This window comes from Panulirus ornatus, chromosome 44, assembly GCF_036320965.1.
Source record: "Panulirus ornatus isolate Po-2019 chromosome 44, ASM3632096v1, whole genome shotgun sequence".
In the NCBI taxonomy this organism is placed as follows: Eukaryota; Metazoa; Arthropoda; class Malacostraca; order Decapoda; family Palinuridae; genus Panulirus; species Panulirus ornatus.
Genome location: NC_092267.1, coordinates 7,953,655 through 7,974,994, shown reverse-complemented (window position 1 = coordinate 7,974,994; position 21,340 = coordinate 7,953,655). Strand labels below are relative to the sequence as shown.

At 36.5% G+C, this 21,340-nt stretch overlaps 1 protein-coding gene across 3 annotated transcripts in view; it reads left to right on the top strand.

Moving 5' to 3' along the window:
* The window catches only part of Gli (carboxyl ester lipase-like protein Gli), a 45,260-nt gene extending 27,965 nt beyond the window's left edge, over positions 1 to 17,295 (top strand). Inside the window, exons 10-14 of one of the 3 annotated variants that reach the window (XM_071687697.1) lie at positions 881 to 1,041; positions 4,000 to 4,201; positions 5,715 to 5,830; positions 11,895 to 11,976; positions 12,315 to 17,295. In XM_071687697.1, the coding sequence (XP_071543798.1) occupies positions 881 to 1,041; positions 4,000 to 4,201; positions 5,715 to 5,830; positions 11,895 to 11,976; positions 12,315 to 12,338 (585 nt within the window). In that variant the 3' untranslated portion in view covers positions 12,339 to 17,295. Of the gene's footprint in view, positions 1 to 880; positions 1,042 to 3,999; positions 4,202 to 5,714; positions 5,831 to 11,894; positions 12,088 to 12,314 lie in introns of all 3 variants that reach the window. The other 2 variants (XM_071687696.1, XM_071687695.1) reach the window with 2 other exon arrangements.
* The last annotated feature ends 4,045 nt before the right edge of the window (positions 17,296 to 21,340 follow it).

The window sequence follows — 21,340 nt, the reverse complement described above, 5'->3', positions numbered from 1 at the left end:
GTGGGCCTCGTCATTCACCATATCACCAAAACCATTTAAGCAGTGCAGTAAGTCACACAAAATAGAGTTCTAGAGGAATCACTAGCTAGTTTGCAACCACACTCAACACATACAGAATGAAACAAAGATCTTCCCAGTACAATCCTAGCTTAACATGCTTGTCACTCAATTTTTTTGCTACAACAGTAAACCCTTCCCAACCAGACCGCTGCCATAACTCACCACCAACCCCCAAATAGAAATCAAAAGCTTACCCTCCCTCATACTTCATCAACCTGTTTTGACAGAACAAACACTGATTCATCATATCAAAAGACCTTATACCTAAATACATCTTTCATTTTGAAGATGGAACACAGACATATACAACCGCCTCACTCTTTGACCTATGGAACACAGACATATACAATCACCTCACTCTTTGACCTATGGTCCTGCTCAGTGGATGTGGCTAGATTTCTAAGGGTTCTGGGGGCTCTGCAGAAAGGGTTTTTAGGGCAGAAAGTTAAACGTAAAGGTTTGTTTTCAATGCACTGTAATTTGGGGGCCAAGGCGGGGAGAGCACACAGCATTATTTCACCACAGTTATGTCTATGTAACTGAGTTTCATTGATATTTCTGCTTGCTAGGTAGAGTGGGGGTGATATATGGCATCTCTGAATACCTCTAGTTAGTAAAAGAAGCACGGAATCCTTCAAACACTGGTGGGAAAAATCAACATGTAACGGTTGTGAGGTTTACCTTTACTGGGTGCCTACAACCATTACAAGAATAGTCATGAAAGAGTTAAGATTGCTGACAGTGCAAAATTGGAAGCTAGATAATTTTCTTTTGTACAACAAGGTTTTAGGAGTTTTTTAATATTCCCCTGATTTTCCAGATTCCAAACAACATTGATTACTACTTCATATCTGGCGCTCCATTCATGGACCCAGACTTTTACCCAGAAAACTTCCGTGTATCCCGTGAACTCTGGGGTGAAGGAGACAGGAACATCTCACAATTTATGATGAAAACATTTACCAACTTTGCTAAGTGGGGGTGAGTTGTTGAGGTCTTCTGTTTAATGCTGATAAAGGAAAATTTAAAGGATTGAGATACAAAATGTTAAAAAAAAGAAAATGAAAGGATACATAGGACTGCTGATTGTTTTTCTGAATCTACTTATATTTTGTGAAGATAGAATATGTTAGATAGTTGTAATAGATTTTGGAAAGTACTAGTGGCAATACAGAGGTCATTCATTAGAAAAAATTAATGTAGGGTTTCAATTCAGTGGGAAAATGATTTCTCAATGATGTTCTAGATGTCAGTTAGGGTGTGCCAATATTGCTACTATCATACTAAGGTGATATTTATGCTAGTTAGGGTGTGCCAATATTGCTACTATCATACTAAGGTGATATTTATGCTGTTGATTTAAATACTAACATTGACAGGGAGAGAGTTAAATGTTCTTGAATAAGTATGGATATTACCAATCTTAGGTGTGCCACTGATATGGTTCTCGTACCCCCTTAACTAATGCTTTACCGGAATTAATTGACATTTGGGAGTGATATCACTTTTAGCACAGACATAAAATTGTGTATGGTAGTTTCCTCCATGACTCTAAGGCAAGATATTCACTGAATGTTGAGTTTGTTAGCTGTTCGCTCAGTTTTGTTGAGATCTTAATCGTTTTCAAAAATGCCTGTCTTGACAATGGATGACAATAAAATTTTGTAGCCTGAGAAACTTTACTGCTGTAACCAATTCCTCAACTGGGCTACTTTGTTTTCTTTTGCAGCTACTGTTATCATCCATGTTGCAATAATCTTCTGGCACACTGCTAAGTTGTGCATGTGACTAAACTAAATATCTACCACAGTAACAGTCTTGAATATCTGTTGAAGGTTGCCAAATTTAGTGGTGCTTTGATTTATATTTAAGAAGTTTTAGGTTGAGCATAATGCAGATTACTCCAACTGTAATGGTGCAGCATAATTAGGCTCTCTAGCTATTCTCACTATCCAGTTTATGTGATTACATGATAATGATAATGATTATTATGATAACCATTTCAGAGTAGCAGTCATTTATGAACTGCAAACAAAAAGTAGTATAACAAGCATTATGACAAAGTAGTACCTGTAGCACAAAAATTTACATAAACATGCTGTATGTGGTGAAAGAATCTGGTGTTGGCAGCTCAGTCCACACAAGATGAAATATACAGGAATATACAGCTTTTCCTCCAATTCCTTGTGTATTTGAGATGGTGGAAAAGCACTACTTTACCAGAGCATAACAATCACAACAGTATTTGAGGCTCCTCTCCATTGTTTTAATAGTGAATTTCTTTAACAAACATCCAATCATTTAAGCAGTACACAGTGAATATCAACAAGAAACATGTACAGATACTTTTGGTTGTCAATATTGTTGTTCCAGGGTTATTCATAGATCTTCCACAGTAGTGTCTAGAGAACACTCAAGATAGAATCTGATATTATTCTCAGCAAAAGTTCTTCACCAAGGTATCACAAAGTAAAATTACCTTCATAAATTTAATATCTATCTGATTACCTCTTCCAGCTTTAATAATTATTCTATATATCTTAAATAGATGAAGCTCTCAAAGTACCCAACAAAACTGAGTGAACCACCATTAAGCTCTATATAGTTTGTTTTCTTTGGAGAAAATTACCATACATCCTGTTTGGATTGTATTACAGCAGATGCCATACTCAGCCACAAATGTGTCAGTGTTTTAGTTGTATCAGAGATGACACCATGCTTAGCTACAAATGTTATACAGCATCTGTAAAGGGAGCAAATGGCATTATGTCAATGGTATGGTTTAGAGTGTAAAATAAATATTTGCTGTGCAGTATCCAAAACCCTCTCTATCATGGACAGCCTATAAATCATCAGTAAATACATTACTGAGATAATGTAGATGAGCTATCATAAACACAGCTAAAAATTAGGAGTTGCAAGATACATTAAATGTAACCTTTTTAACCATTACCATTCTCCAGGGAAATCAGTAGTCATTGTTCTGAAATACATGTCACAAAAGATCAAATGCTGTCATTCATATGTGCTCTGACAAGGTACTTTATGAAACCACATTTTCATTATTTCACATACAATCATATACCTAACACATGCCTGTCATAATCAATATACATTCATTTGTAGGTAGGGGATTATCAAAAGGAATACTCTCATACAACAGACCATTGTACTAAGTTAAATTAATAGTGGTGCACCCCTTCCGTATATCGTGTTGCTACATACAAACATCAGTGCTGTATGGCTAGGAAACTGAATTTAGATTCTAAGATCCCAGGATTCAGCCCTGGCCAGAGTGGTATCTTTCGGGATATGTCTAAAAGGTAAACAGTAGGCCCAGACTACCTTGACTCTATATCTCTAGGGTTTATGGATTAATCCACTATCCCCTTGGGCTTAGGGGAGAAAGAATACCCTGCACCTCTCCTGCGTACTGTAGGTGACTAAGGTGAGTGGAGGTGGGAGGTTGGAAATTCTCCCTTCTTGTATTACTTTTCAAAAGAAGGAACAGATGAAGAAGCTGAGTGAGGTTTCCCCTTTTCATGCTCATGCAGGACACAGCAAACATGTATTAAAGAAAAAAGAAAGATGCTGAAGACCTCTGGATACAGAAAATAGTACAACATACAGCAGTTATGTACAGCTCGATCTTTGGCACTATTTCTTATATAAGAGTATATTGTATACATGTTTCTGATACATGTGTTCTACATAATTTTTCAAGCAAAATTAATTTAGAAACAGTGATAGAACCTACTTCTTGGTTTGTCTTGAATATCTTTACAAAAAGTACATATTCTCCAAATGATTGGTTTGTTATTAACTGAAAACAGACTTAGTCAACAGGGCTTGTAATTATCTCAGAAATAAGTAAAGCTTTAGAGAAACTGCAGTTTTAATTGGAAACATAAGCATAACTACATTTTTAATCTTGATTAGGAATCCAACGCAAACGCAGGTTGACATCTTGAAGGTAAACTGGGAGCCAGTGGTGGAAGGTAACCTTAAGTACCTGAGTATCAACACCACCTTCAACACCAGTATGCACTACAATTATCGCCAGCCGTACAACACCTTCTGGAGTGTGTATATACCGCAAGTTGCTCGGGAATGGGTGCCAACTGTTCCTCCACCGGTCAATGTAAGTATCTCTCTATGACAGCATTATTTTCACTTTTGCATTTACACTATATGTGGAGGAAATTTTTATTGCTGTGTAAATACTATCCCCAGAAAAATATGTTTTTGTGCATTAACATTGTGGGATAAGTAATAAATGAGCACCAGAACTTAGTATGTGTCACAGTAGATATTCAACAGCTTTTGAAAGTTTTAGAAAAGTATGATGAGAAAAAAATAAGAAAAGAACACTATTCCTAAAGAACAGTAGTTGTTGAAAATGAAATGTTTCTGTGTATTTTGGAGTAAGACTTTCAATATTAATGGCTGGTGGATTGTATCATACAAGGAAAAAACTGCAACCAACAGCATTACAGTCAATATATATGTAAATCATATCTCCAATTACATAATGTTATTGTATCCAGTAAGGTTTTATAACATCATGCTGCATTGATTAGTTGGGGTTTGAGCAAAAGTTTGTAGGGTAAAGCTTTCCTTCAAGAATGATAAAGATATATGGCAAGTCAACTTTCCCCAGCATTTTAGAAATGATACACAATATATATATATATATATATATAAATATTCATTTATCTATTTTGCTTTGTCGCTGTCTCCTGCGTTAGCAAGGTAGCGCAAGGAAACAGACGAAAGAATGGCCCAACCCACCAACGTACACATGTATATACATACACCCCTACACACGCAAATATACATACCTATACATCTCAACGTATACATATATATACACACACAGACATATACATATATACACATGTACATAATTCATACTGTCTGCCCTTATTCATTCCCATTGCCACCCCACCACACTAAATGAAAACCCCCTCCCCCCACATGTGTGCGAGGTAGCGCTAGGAAAAGACAACAAGGGCCACATTCGTTCACACTCAGTCTCTAGCTGTCATGTATAATGCACCGAAACCACAGCTCCCTATCCATATTCAGGATGATAACCATGATGAAAATGAAATCCAATAAACCCCCAGCACACTTTCGTGTGATAATCATATCTTTCTTGACAATGTGATTACCACACGAAAGTGCACTTGGGGCTTTTCATGTTTCATTTTCCTCATGGTTATCATCAATTTTATATATTTCATGTTTATCTTAAGCAATGAAAAAAAGATGACTAGGGCTCATTTTCTAAATATAACTCCAGTACTAGAAATCATTTTCAATAATTCTGTAATATAATAATGTACAAAATATACTGGCCTCTTTGGTAGCATCCTTGAGTTGCTATTCTTATATGAGATGAATTTTCACTTTACCTTACAGTAGTTTTTACTGTGATCATAATTTCTTTGAATGTTGTAAAATACATTACCCTCACACATAATTTTGCTTTAGGGCAACTTAACTTTTAAATGTTTGTTTAGAATAATGAAACCAAAAATGCTTTTAGACATTTTTAAATACTGAGACCAAAAGCTGAAGTTTTGGTAAATGTATTCTTTTGTTCTGAAAGTATCACAAGTAGTCTCTAAAGCATGTTCTTATATCCACAGCCATGGACCCAGTTAACCCAGCCCATTGTGGCAGCATTTTATGGGGCCTTAGCTTTTTGCGTTGTCTTACTGGTAATCCTCTTCGTATGCTGTGGCCTCTGGAAGTCTGCCAAGAGGTATGTTCTACTGTGTATCACTAGCTTGTAATCTTATGTATTATACCATGTAGCATACATTTTTTTTTTTTCGTTTACTGATAACTGCTTTTGTCCCCAGAACATTTATGTGGTAACATTTTCTGGATATTTAAGTCATATATTCATATGCATTAGCTTAAAGAAATGTCTCCAGACCAAGTTGCCTTTTGTATAAGTTATGTATCATAGCTACAGAGCTTTTCTGGGCTTCTTCAAGCATTTTTTGCTGTTTTGCTTAAATACTTCAATGAAGTGTGCTTTCCAGATCTTTGTATTTTTGTTACTAGTTGCATAAAAAGTTTGAGCCCATACCATTCCATGATAGTCATAGCCTTCAGCTAGTCCTTAAACATTAGATCATCTTAGTTTGGTTTTGTTGTTCAAATGCAATATGGTGTAGTGAATGGGTCCATCAGTAATTATAGTAACATTGTTTTTTGAACTACCATCATTAAAAAATGGAACTGCATGTAAAGTTTTGTTCACAGTGACATTCACTTATTTCTTTGAAAAACTTGCATATGCTGGACAAAATTCTTATAGTTATTGATGGTCTCTTACATTATTACAGTCTGTATGTGCCTATATATATTTGTGTTTCCATGCACCACCTTCACTTTGTATATGTACATATAAGAAAGAGTATATTTAGTATGTGAGAGAATATGTGTGTGTGTGTGTGCGTGTTATAACCTTCAGTGTGTATAGGTATATGGTACAGGAGCTTTACGCATGTGAGGTCCCATCTTTCAACATTACTTTTCTGTCATACATGCTTTTATGTTTTCCACTGCTATTGTTTTTTTTATTCACATGTCTACTCCTATTTCATCAAGAAAGTGTTCTTGAGTAGATTCCTGTTTTTTTTGTTTCAAATTCCTTTGGCTTAACACCATCATCATCATCCCCTTATGAATTTAAAGGTGGTTATCACATCTCACCTTATTCTTGTGTATGAATGGTTCAAGGAGTTCCTCTGCTCATCATAATTCATTCTTCTTAATTCTAACACCATTCTCAATTCATTCTGTTGGACCTCCTCAAGCACTTCTATATATTTTCTCAGTGAAGTGATTAATTTGCAGATGTATATTGTAGTTCAGGTTGAACTTGTATCATATATAACTTCTAGAACACCTCCTTCTCCGTATACTTGAAGGAAATTTTGAGTGTCTACAATGTTCTGATTCTCTCTCAGATATCTTAATGTGATTTTCTGGTGGTAAGTCAGATTGATTTTACCCTATTCCAATCTTATTACCATAAACTAATCTGAGATGAACTTCATAGGCATGCACCTGACAGTTCTTGGATTACCTTTTAATTCACATTCCAACATTTTTCCTGTCACAGACCTGTTTGTGCTAATTACTTCCAATCCAAAAGTAACTTTTTTTTCCAGAGGTTCCAGCTTTGAACATAAACCCTTACCAAGGGCTAATACTTGCAGTTCGTCTTAATTGCTCTGTCACTGAGGTTATTTCCCCTATGCTTGATGTCATATTTTTGTGGCAAATGTTTTCTTTCCACAGTGGTTTATGTTCCTTTGAATTTGTGACCATCCAGCCCATATATCATTATTGACTTGTGTGTTATAGAGTATCCTATTCCATTTATAATGCTTGGCTAAATCAAGTCTCTAATAACTGCTGAACTTATTATTACTCACTTCAGGTGTTTGAGTATATTATTTCATGGCTCCTCTTTCTATTCAGATGCTCACTCTTAATGCTTTACATGTGTTGTAATTAAATGATTTCTCACTGAGCATCTTTGAGTTTTACTTTCTGTTTCCACACACAACTTAATTTTTTTTTTTCATAGCTTCAACTGTTTTCTGTAAGGTCAAAATCTGTAAAAAGCAAGTCATTTATGTCGTGCTCTGGTGGTATCAACTGTATATGCATAGATACTCTCAACAATAATTCTGTTTTCCATTATGTATCGAAATTTAAGTTGAAAACCATTGATAAGCATCTCTAAGATACATCTGGAATTCTTGGTAGGTACAGTGAGGCTTTGCAGTGCATATCATCATTCAGGTATACTACTTCTGTATGTAGAAACTGTATCCATATACCTATCTATTATCATTACTCCCTTCCCAATTGAATGGGTTGGATCTGGTACATACAACTTCCACTAAATCACTCACATACACACTTCCTAAATCTGTGCTTAGTATGATAAAATAAAAGATGGCCTTACACTTTTATAAAAGTCCTTCTTATCTTTTCAATTTACAAACCAAGCTGTACAAACTTAGGCCATACAAATGTCTCCATTATTATGTAACATGCTTCTACTGCATCCAGTCCTGAAGTCATTTTTCAAACTTTTTCATGTAAAGTATTCCTAACCATAATCAATTCTTTCTTTACATCTGTCCATCTCTTTCATGGTATACCAATCCTTCTTTTACATTTAACAATTCTAGTATGCATTTTCTTTATCCTTGGGACAGGGGAGAAAGAAACTGCTTAAGTATCTCTTGCATAAAAGTGACTAAAAGGGACATGGTTAGGGGGCTGTATTACATTCCAAAAGAATGAACAGAGGTAGGAGTCAAGAGAAGATCCCCCCCCCCCCCCCCCCCCCCTTAAGGCTCCAGTATCTGTTCTGGATGCTACCTTGCTCATGCAGGAAGTTGTGAATATTTATGAATGAAAAAAAATGAAGAAAAAATAAAATTTTCTTCACCAACCTGTTAACTTTCATATCTTCTACATTACCACTGTCCTCCTGATTGCATCTCTGCTATACAAGTTATCCATATCTACTGCTTCTGTATTTACCTATCATCACCTACATATACCATTAGATTTCACTGCCATACATCCCTGGGACAGGTAATTTCTGCAAGCTTCTTTCACAATGCACACTTAACAAATGGGTGTTGGTAGGGAAGAGAAGGGGATACTTGCCCCTCCATGGCTTATCTAGGGGAAAAAATAAAAAATCATGCAGACTGTAATAAAGACAAGAGAATTACTTTACAGCAATGACCCCTCAGAAATAAATCCTAATGATCTTAATTACCATATTGTAATTGTCTAATTGTGCAGGAAAGGTGTATATTCATAGGACCCCTGCAGGAGAGGGAGGGACTTGTATATTCATAGGACCCCTGCAGGAGAGGGAGGGACTTGTATATTCATAGGACCTCTATAAATATGTACAGGTGTTTCTTGGCTCTTGCAGGTGGCAACACTGCAAGAGCCTTTAGAGAGCTCCTGGGTAACACTAAGAATCTTTCATAGAAACTGGTCCAAGGGTGATTACAATGAGTCCTTTTTTTATGGGATGGTTACTTTCCAAAAAAGTGAGCATAGTCCAAAATTGCCTTACAGGAATTCCAGTCTGTATGTAATAAATAAGAAAGTGTTCCACAGCCCTTACAGTACTTCCCCAAATCCCATATATTTTTCATGATATACAAACAATAAGTACCTATTGGCAATAAGATTATGATACAGTAAATGAAATATCTAATACTCACAAACAAATGAAGACTAATAGGTTCATGTACATTAGGTGGTATTGTGGTGTTGATAGGAGCAGGGTACTCACAGTCTGAGTCCATGTCATTGCTGGAGACACACACTGATGGTAACATCTAGAGATAAAGTCATAGACAAGGAATAATGGTCATCTTCAGAGAGAATTAAACCAATGGAGAGGGCATGCCTGAGTTGCTGCAGGATGGTGCAAGAAAAGCAGGTAGAGTACGAGTGTAGATAGAAAAGTTAGGAGAAGCAGTTGTAGCATAATGTTATTTTCCCCATGCATGAAGTAGCATCACCAAAAGATGACAGGCTAAGAGAAAAAATCCATGCTTGGCTCCTTTTGGAAGGTAACACAAGAAGGGATGATTTCCAGCCCCTTGCTCCTGCCTCCTTAAGTCATTTTCTGTGCCACACAGATGATACATGGGGAATATTCTTTGTCTCCTGTCTCAACTTATAAAACTTTTTCCCCTTAAAGTTTACAATCTTGTGAATATGTTTGCCATGCAGATATGGTGCTGGGAAATTCTACGTGAGTATAAAGTCTGCGATGAGCAGCAAGTAAGTATGGTGTGAGAGAAATATGTCCACTTAAAGTTACATCTTCGATATGAAGTATCAAGAGATTTCTCAAGAGTAAGTTAATTCTAATTGAAGTTTGTGATTCTCCACTATTTTTTGTAGGTAAGGCCATATTCCATATAAAGACCATCCATTTTCTCTGAGTTACTGAACTTTGCATGAATCCTAGTCCGAGTTGTAATAATAATGGAGGGACTGAATACTGTCATGGACTCCATTTCTAGGGGAACTGAACTAACCAAACTATACTGTACTTAAATCAAGCATATCAGAAAGTAAACTATAGATCTGATTAACTTATGCTGTCAGCAATACAAAACTTCTGCTTAAACTCTGCACTATCCATTTAGAAACTATAAACACAGGTAATCATGCCATTCTAATATTTGCTTGTTGTATCACGTATTTACTTTGTAGCTGATCATACTGCATGTACATATATTTCATAACTCATTATTCTTGTATAAAGTCTGCTTCCTTTACTTATATTGAAGACCTTTCCTTTTTTTTTTTTTTTTTTTTTTTTTTTTTTTGCTTTGAGCTTGTTTTAGCATTTTTGGGGTTCAGAAAATGTGCTTCCTATAGACCTTTGATGTGGAAATGTTGGATAAAGGCTTTCTTAAAATCTTTAAAGTGCCTCTATTGCAAATAGATTGAGGTTTTAGGTTTATACTGGTACATTCTGTTAAATACTTGTGGTGTACAATGCATCTTGCAAAATTTATCTGTAGCTTTAGAGTTGTTTAAAAATAGAATCCATTTTGGAATAATTTAACATCTCACTTATGCCAAGAATAATATTATGCTTTGCTGTAACTGCCCTGTGCCTTAGACAGATGTATAAAGAAAATAAGGTTTGAGCTCAGGAAAGTACTAAGAGCTTTAAAAAAAGAAAGATGATACATTTATTCCAAATCTCCCTGTCCAGATTATATGGTATTTTGTTTCATAAGAAATATTTTGCATTACAGTAAAGTTATGTATCAAACCATATTATAGCAACTCCCATCAATGTCAAGGACCAGAAAGCAACACTGAATAGTCGTTATGTTAACAAATAACCATTTTATGTATAATGACTGTACATGTTCAGTGTCAAGTGATCCACATCAAGTGAATTGCCAATGAGTCCTCCTAGTCAGACCTCATAAGCATTTGTCATCAGCAACCCATTAAGGGACATGTGGGATGATTTGTGTATCCTTACTACCTCTAACAATGAATGCTATAGAATCGATGACATTATTTGTTTGCCTTTCCCTTTTTCAAGCTATACATGACAATCTTTTCTGGTCATAGACAGTGATGGAAGGCCAGAATAAGAGAACAATACATAATATTTTTCAACATAAAGAGAAAAAATCCTAAAATTACCTTCCTGCTCCAAGACAGGAAAAAATAGGAAAAACTATTTCATTAAATGCACAGCCCGAATTGTGTGGATAGGGAGACCTGGAACAATTATATAACTCTTTCACAAAGGAAGAAATCATTTTAAGAAGTTTTACATGTTAATTGTATGACTTGGAAAGATTAAACTGGGCCCTAAATATATAAAATATCCACTTTCATAAATATGGAACATACACAATTAGATATTCTGTGTAAGTCAAACATACCCAAAATTTTCAAACTCAGACAGTGATTTAAAGTATAATCTTAACATATTAAGATATAAATATTTTAACATTGTTTCAGTTTATTTATATATACAAATAAGAGCAACTGCAGTGACCACCTTCTACAATTTAAGTAAATCTTTCAGATGTTAGCAGTACAGTAACTGTAATCTGAATAAGCTTTCATCACAAATATGCAATTTAAACATTTCAAACTCACAGAAATTAACCAAGTATTGGATGTGTTTAGATTCATCTAGTCACCTTAAGGTACAGAGCATAATTATATTGCATCACTAACTTCTGTAGGCACTAAAAGTCATCCTCCTACCCCAGACAGCGGAACAAGGTGCTGAGAGACCTGGTGTATTACAAAGTGGAGACTGAGGCCCTTAGCATCGGCGACCAAAAAGATGAAGTACGAGAGTATTTTGACAAAATGGACCATCTCCCTCCCTCTCGATCTGTGAAACCAAGCACCAATGTTTAATTACGCTTCAACTAACAATTGTTTGCTGTAGACTGTATGGTTTGTGTTTTTCTGCAATTAACACTGTTGCTTTTTCTACTCTTGGTTGTGTATCTTTAGATACAGATAAACAGCAGTCTTATACTTTTAAGCATGACAGTAGAAGGCTTTAGAGATGGAGTCCAGTTGTTGATATCCCTCAAAGTGATATTATTATTTCGGGTTAATCTTGTACAGCAATAGGACAACAGATTGTGTACCTGATATCTTTTTTTTTTCTTCTCCAGACAGAGGAACAAAGCCTTAGATGATCTCCAGTATTTCTCAACAGACAACCTTGCTCCTCCCAATGAATCTGAAGATTACAAAGTAAGAGAATATCTGGATAAGCTGTCCAACAACAACCACCAAGAACAGTCACGTTCTGTTACACCCAACACTGTCACTACTGAGGCTCCCGAATTCAGTGACACCACCATCCCAAAGGCCAGAGAGCCATACCGGCCTGGTTATCAAATTTCCAATATGGCAAAGTCTGTTGATCAGCTCAATAGCCAGTATCGTCCAGCTCAAAATACTCCTGCAATATCAAAGTCTACAGACAATATAATGCAGAACTACCAAGGAGTCTATCTAGGACCTAGCATGGGTCAAGAGCTTAATGGACGACAACAGCAACAGCAGCAGCGGCCTGTAACTCCAAGCTCCATGGTCCAGCTGGAACCTAATGGCCAAATGCCTCAAGATTGCACAATCTCTCAACCTCTAGTGCAACCAACAGAGGTAAAAGCAAAGACTCCTGTACCTGCTGTTAGAACCTCTGTTGCCACCATAACTTCCTACACAGGTCTTCTGAACACAGAACTGTGAGATGTGCTTTGGTGAAGTGTAGTGTGGTTCTTGCTTTCTGTTATGGATTTTTTTTTTCTAAGTATAGTAAAATATCTTGAACTCGTGAAATGACCAAAAATAGCTGTAGTATCCACTCATGAATGTAGGAGTAACAACTTCAAATCTCATCAGCATAATTCATAGTAATGTTGTATGCCCTTTTGATTAAGCCTTGCATCTTAACATTTTCCATTACAAAGCCTCATGACAATTGCTCTTTTGAGTGCCAAAATGCATTACCTAAAGTATTACATGTAAATATTATGAGGTCTTGAAAATGGAAGTATGGTGACTTTTTTCCATTTGTGAGTGATATGCTTGAAGTTGTGGCTCCCTATCCACATCCAGGCCCTACAAGCCTTTCCATGGTACCCATATATCAACCAGCTGCAAGATGTACTTTTGAGTTGGCTGTGGTCCAATTATTGTGGCAAGGATTCACACCTGGACAGGCCCATGAGAATCATAGTCATTAGAACTAGCCATTACACCAAGAAAGTCCATAAATTAACATCAGATCTTGCTAATGAGATCTGTGTTTCTATGAAGTTCAGATTTTTGCTGTCATATATAGAAGAGCTGCCACAACTTAAGCACTAATATGAAGGGCTCATCCCATTTGTATGTGGTGACTAAAACATCAATGCAATATTGTGACATGATTATTTTGTATTCAGACTTGTGCTGGTGATATTATGCTTAAGAACATTTGTTCACATTAACTGGTCATTGGAATTATACAGTGTATTTACTGTGTAACACTGAGTCAGATCCATGTACATTAGAAATTTGTGTACTGGGTTATCAATAATCAAATAATCCAATTCTTGTAAAAGTTATATGGGTCTGCTTTTGTACATTCTCCAGAGTAAAGACTTCTTGTATGCACAGTACAGGTAACTTAAAATGTCTATGACATACTAGGTTTAAATGGCTGTGGCTGATTAAGTGTTCTTAGTACTCAAAGTCCATAATTCAAATCTGGCCAGTTATGCCAGTTCACGTGAGACACCTTTATTACCTTAGCTCAAATCAAAAGGGTTAACATAGCATAAACTACAGATGAAATGTTGAAGTTTACCATTTTATGATTTCATTTTGAATTGCAGCTTAACTTTGCACTAATACATTTCCCTCTATCTTTCTACATTTCTGATGCCTATTACCTCCAGGAACTACCCTCACTTGGGTGGCCATGGCAAAAGAGTCTCCTCTTATCCCTCCTTACAAGCATCTCTTGCAGACACCATTCCACGCATTCCTTCATCATTTCTCTCCCACCAGTACTCCTACACTCTATTTCCCCAAGTCACAGGTGGTCATCTACTCACACCAACCCCTTTAATTGTACTAACATACACTCCACCTGTGAACTACCCATCTCACATTCTTTACACTTGCCCAAACCACTTCAAAGTATTACATAACACACCATGTTTTGACTACCACAATACCTACCAACAATGAGATTTAGCCAAAATGGCAGGGCTAGCATAGATTGAGTCTTTCTGCCACTACTCCCCTCAAATAATTATCTATCTAAGGTTCATCAGGGACTACCATCAGCCATGAGTAAAATTTTCTTTTGGATGTGTCTGTAGCCAATCTATGGATTTTTTTTTTCTCCTGTTGTTGCATTAAATAATCTTTCATTATTTAAGGACACTATTTTTGTCTGATATCTTTTTGGTTTGTTACCAGGAATTCTTCCTGACTTAATAATCCTGTATCTTCCTTCCCAAGATGCTTTCAGACTTAAAACATCACTCATTATACCTTCTATTCGCTCCTATGCGTATATTCCCATGTATCTCTAAAAAGTTTTTAGATTGCAGAGTTCAATTTTTCTCAACTTTTTCTTTGATAGAACTGAGTAAACATATTCATCATTTAAAAAATTGAGTTATCTGGAGCATTTATCTCTTAGAAAACCAACTTTAGGGTATGAATGTAAAGCAACTACCAAGTTTGATAATGTTACCACTTGTGTGATGTGTAAGTATGGTAAATATCATTCATTTAGAAACCCATCATAAATGTGTTACATAAGCCTAAAATTTAGCTTTAAGTATTCATGTACTTTTTTTTTCTAATAACAGCTGCTCATTACAAATCATCTATTACCTCAGCGTCTCAAAAATGAAATTTTCAAAGGGCATCCCAGTTTTCAGTGTCTTAATAGTTGGAAATGATAACAAGCAACTGCAATTTTGTGAGGTTAGTGCTTGTGTAGTTTATCATCAATTGTCATTTAGACTCCTAATTTGCTTGGTTACAACTATAGAGCACATTCTGATGTTGACACTTGATCTCCAGAAAAAAAAAAATCTAGTCTTAGTTCATATGAATCAATGTACGTGTTTCACTGAAGTCTGTGTATCCTAGGAATATGGCAGTAAGGATATCATTCATATACACCTTTGATATTTTTCAGTCAGTAATATGTCTCATCACATATGACTCCCCATAGCAACCATGAAAGCAGTATGTAACATGTCAACCAGGTGTTTAAGTTTGGTTTGTTTTACTACTAATGAAACATGGTAGCATCCATATAAAGTATATGGAATAAATGAATGACAAAACTGGAATAAATGTGTGTACATTAATATAGGTGTTGGGTAATTTTACTTATCTATTTATAATGGAACAAAGTCTTTACCTATCTTTATTTCACAATTTTTTTAAACAGCTTTTTATTCTAATTTCTCATTGCTTGCTATGCTCACTTGTTCTTCACTAAGTTCCATCAAAATTTCTTTGTTATTACAGACTTAATTTCAATGGCATCTACTTTAATTCTTCATTGACTCCCTCTTCTCGAGAACTGATGGTCTCATAGCTTCCCTTTCATCTTTAAAACTCACCTCCTTCAATTTCCAGCCTTTTTTTTTTTTTTTACAATGTTCTGAGCTTTCTTAGATGAGTGATCCAAGCAGATGCTGCACATATTAATTTACTTAGGACTGAACATTAAGATATGAATATCTTGAACAAACTGTCTTAACCTGAATAATGTAATAGTGTTTTGTAACTTTCAATTTACGTGGGTTCCTATCTATTCATAACACTTCTTAGGTTGATTCTTGCAGAGTAAAGCTCCCATTTTCTTTAACCTATATTTGCACAGATTAACCTTTATCCCTTAATCCTCATCTACCTCTAACTTATGTTGCTCAATGCGTTGATAAAATTTTCTTACACAAACCTGAAATTGTTTTCATCAGCTTCATGGTTGTACAAATGTTAAAGCCTCGCTGTCTCTGCCAATCCAAAAAGATATGCATGTTGATGGGGCGGGAGGGTTAAGAAAACATGGGAAAAAGAGAGGTGCATGAAAATGCAGAGGTATACACACGTGTGCATGCATATATACATATCTGCCAGCATCTGGGTGTACTAGACACTTTGTACTTTTAATACTGGTATGAAAAATTCAGCAACTGAAACAAGATTCAATTTGAAGTTTATGTCATTCACTGTCAGTTGTTTACACTTATTATAGAGGCAGCTGTACTTAAATGAGCAAGCAGGTTTAAGATAAAGAAATGATCAACAAACATTTGTTAACTTTTCTGTTGATTACATTAATGACATAACGTATCATTGTTAAACAATTTAGTGTATTTACTCTCAGATAATCTTTTTAAAGAGTCTGAGGGAAGGTAGTTTCACCTGGAGAGAAGTGTCTTTATGATGCCGTCCTAATGGTCAGAAAAGCAAGCTTTATACCTAGTTATGTAAGTTGAAAAACTTTTACCTACCTACACAGTTTCTGCAATTGTGTGTATTCTCTCAAGTTCATCAAATTTCACTGACAGCATCAATACATTTTAATGCAGTTCAACAAACTACACAATTATTTCTTTAAGACTTTTACAGGTAACTTTTTTCTTTTAACTTGCATGCTTGAATAAGTAATCCTCATGTGCAATTTTACATTTTTCAATATAAAGTCTCCTCCATATGATGGGATTACTTTTTTCATCTCTGCATGTACCAGGTCACAACGATACACCTATGAAGGCATGCTGGGTTATACCACATCTACCATATGGGGACTGTTATCTGTGATGCAGGAGTGTGAGTGCTTGTCACTGTTATCATAAGTCACCAACTCACGCCCTGGATAAACTACCTGAACTAACACAAAGCTCATGTCTTAGTGTATTACCCTTTTTGCAAGTGATAATATAAGTATTGAATACTGTAGTTATAAGCTGTTAAATTATGTAGGTGTAAAGATTTTTTATGACAAGCTTACTGGTCTGGTCTGGACACGGGCAAATCCAAATGAACGTGCACGCCAACACTGTAATGTGCGTCTTTTGTATATATTTTTCTGTACCTCATTTTTGTAAATAAAGGTTGTTTGTATACTCTTGTTTTACTGTTCTCCCCATACATAGTATAACAAACCTATAAATGTATTAAATGAATACTTAATTTGTAATCTACTAAAAATATATATTATTACTATATACTATACTTTGTTGCTATCTCCTGTGTTAGCGAGGTAGCGCAAGGAAACAGATGAAAGAATGGCCCAACCCACCCACATACACATGTATATACATAAATGCCCACACACGCACATGTATGTACATAAACGCCCACACACGCACATGTATATAAATAAATGCCCACACACGCACATGTATATACATAAATGCCCACACACGCACATATACATACCTATACATTTCAACGTATACATACATATACATACACAGACATCTTTTTTCTTTCTTTTAAACTATTCGCCCTTTCCCGCATTAGCGAGGTAGTGTTAGGAACAGAGGACTGGGCCTTTTTTGGAATATCCTCACCTGGCCCCCTCTGTTCCTTCTTTTGGAAAATTAAAAAAGAGAAAAAAAAAAAAACGAGAGGGGAGGATTTCCAGCCCCCCGCTCCCTCCCCTTTTAGTCACCTTCTACGACACGCAGGGAATACGTGGGAAGTATTCTTAATCCTCTATCCCCAGGGATAATACACAGACATATGCATGTATAAATATACACACATTCATACATGCTGCCTTCATCCATTCCTACCGCCACCCCACCACACATGAAATGACACCCCTCTCCCCTCGTGTGTGCGTGAGGTAGCGCTAGGAAAGAACAAAGGCCACATTTGTCCACACTCAGACTCTAGCTGTCATGTGTAATGCACCAAAACCACAGCTCCCTATCCACATCCAGGTCCCACAAAACTTTCCATGGTTTACCCCAGATGCTTCACATGCCCTGGTTTAATTGATTGACAGCACGTCAACCCCGGTATACCACATCGTTCCTATTCACTCTATTCCTTGCACGCCTTCCACCCTCCTGCATGTTCAGGCCCCGATTGCTCGAAATCTTTTTCACTCCATCCTCCCATCTCCAATTTGGTCCCCCACTTCTCGTTCTCTCCACCTCTGACACATATATCCTCTTTGTCAATCTTTCCTCACTCATTCTCTCCATGTGACCAAACCATATCATTACACCCTCTTCTGCTCTCTCAACCACACTCTTTTTATTACCACATCTCTTACCCTTTCATTACTTACTCGATCAAACCATCTCACACCACATATTGTCCTCATACATCTCATTTCCAACACATCCATCCTCTGCACAACCCTATCTATTGCCCATACCTCACAACCATATAACACTGTTAGAACCAAAATTCCTTCAAACATACCCATATTTGCTTTCCGAGATAACGTTCTCGCTTTCCACACATTCTTCAACGCTCACAGAACCTTCGCCCCCTCCCCTACCCTGTGACTCGCTTCCACTTCCATGGTTCCATCTGCTGCCAAATCCACTCCCAGATATCTAAAACACTTCACTTCCTCCAGTTTTTCTCCATTCAAACTTACATCTCAATTTACTTGTCCCTCAACCCTACTGTACCTAATAACCTTGCTCTTATTCACATTTACTCTCAGCTTTCTTCTTTCACACACTTTACCAAACTCAGTCACCAACTTCTGCAGTTTCTCAACCGAATCAGCCATCAGTGCTGTAAAATCAGGAAACAACAACTGACTCATTTCCCAAGCCCTCTATCCCAAAAGACTGCATACTTGCCCCTCTCTCCAAAACTCATGCATTCACCTCCCTAACAACCCCATCCATAAACAAATTAAACAACCATGGAGACATCAAGCACCTCTGCCACAAACCGACATTCATTGAGAACCAATCACTTTCCTCTCTTCCTACTTGTACACATGCGTTACATCCTCGATAAAAGCTTTTCACTGCTTTCTAGCAACTTACCTCCCACACCATATACTCTTAATACCTTCCACAGAGCATCTATATCAACTCTTATCATATGCCATCTCCAGATCCATAAATGCTACTTACAAATCCATCTGCTTTTCTAAGTATTTCTCACATATATTCTTCAATGCCTTCTCCAGATCCATAAATGCTACTTACAAATCCATCTGCTATTCTAAGTATTTCTCACATATATTCTTCAAAGCAAACACCTGATCCACACATCCTCTACCACTTCTGAAACCACAATGCTCCTCCCCAATCTGATGTTCTGTACATTGCTTGACCCTCTCAATCAATACCCTCTCATATAATTTCCCAGGAATATTCAACAAACTTATGCCTCAGTAATTTGAACACTCATCTCTATCCCCTTTGCCTTTGTACAATGGCACTATATATGCATTCTGCCAATCCTCAGGCACTTCACCATGAACCATACATATATTGAATATCCCCACCAACCAGTCAACAACACAGTCACCCCCTTTTTTAATAAATTCCACAGCAATACCATCCAAACCCACTGCCTTGCCAGCTTTCATCTTCCGCAAAGCTTTCACTACCTCTTCTCTGTTTACCAAATCATTCTCCCTGACCCTCTCACTTCGCACACCACCTCAACCAAAACACCCCATATCTCCCACTCTATCATCATACACATTCAACAAACCTTCAAAATATCTTTACATCTCCCTCTCACTTCACCACTATTTGCTATTACCTCCCCATGCGCCCCCTTCACCGATGTTTCCATTTGTTCTCTTGTTTTACACACTTCATTACCTCCTTCCAAAACATCTTTTTAATCTCCCTAAAATTTGATGATACTCTCTCACCCCAACTCTCATTTGCCCTCTTTTTCACCTCTTGCGCTTTTGCAATGGACGAGGCCATTTTCCTTTGCTGATATGACTATAGCCAAAAGTGTCTCCATATATATAAAAACTGGGTACATGTATTTGTTAATGAGCCACATGGACTGCAAAATTAACAGGATGCCACCTACCCCAAATGTAAACCAGGTCACAATACATAAAGGTACCTCCTACCAGTTCTGTAATTTCTATACATAAGCAACGTGAAAAAGGATTCCCAGTCAAACTTCCATTAAAACAAAGTGAAAGAAATATGCCTTAGCTAGGTACAAAGTTGGTTCTTTTTCAACACAGTTCACTTTGATCTGACTATGGGGATGAGAAATTAAAGATATTCTGGCCATTAACAGTATGTCATCCCTACTTTGCTCCACTCTATTCAATCCATGCCTCTTTAAACTCTCGAATATTCAGACTTCAAACAACCCACAGTCCCCCTTGAATTTTCCCTTTCAATGGAAATAAAAGAGTGAGAGAGAATTCAAATGCACTTCTCAAGGACAACTGAACATAAAATAATACCATGAGACAGAAAGAACTAAACTTTACAGCCTAGAAATAATAGAAAGCTTTATGACAATCTGACTGCTCCACAAAATAATATCCCATGTATCAAATACACCACATACTGACATCAATATACAATAATGTACATGAAATATATAATAATGTACATGAAATATATAATAATGTACATGAAATAATACTGCACAATGCTGAATTTGCAGACTTGTCCAGTAGTGTATTTGTCTTGAAACTATCATATTTTTGTAATCAGGTATACCGATTTATAATTAACTTGGGACAAATTTCTATGAAACAGTCCAGGCACTACCCAGGGCCTTTATTAAGGCTCCTGCAGTCGAGGATGTGCTACTTCCAGTAGCAAGGAAGTGCAGACTCCTTTCTCCAGACCCATAAATACCACATACAATTCCCTCTCTTTTTCCAAGCATTTCTTATACAAATTCTTCAATGCAAATATCTAGTTCATACATCCTCTACTTCTCTTTATGCCACAATGCTCCTTCTCAATCTGATGTTCTACATACTTATAATATTTAGAAGAATCATGCACTCACCTTGCATGAAATTCTCATTACTTGAAGAGAGAAGAGTGATGGACACTTTAACCTAATGCAGGATAATACACAAAACTGGATTCAATTTCCTCAACAGGGATGGAAATCTTCATAAACCTGAAACTGTAATCTTTCAAGTAATACAAATACAATGGCAATAAATACAGTCATTAAAATA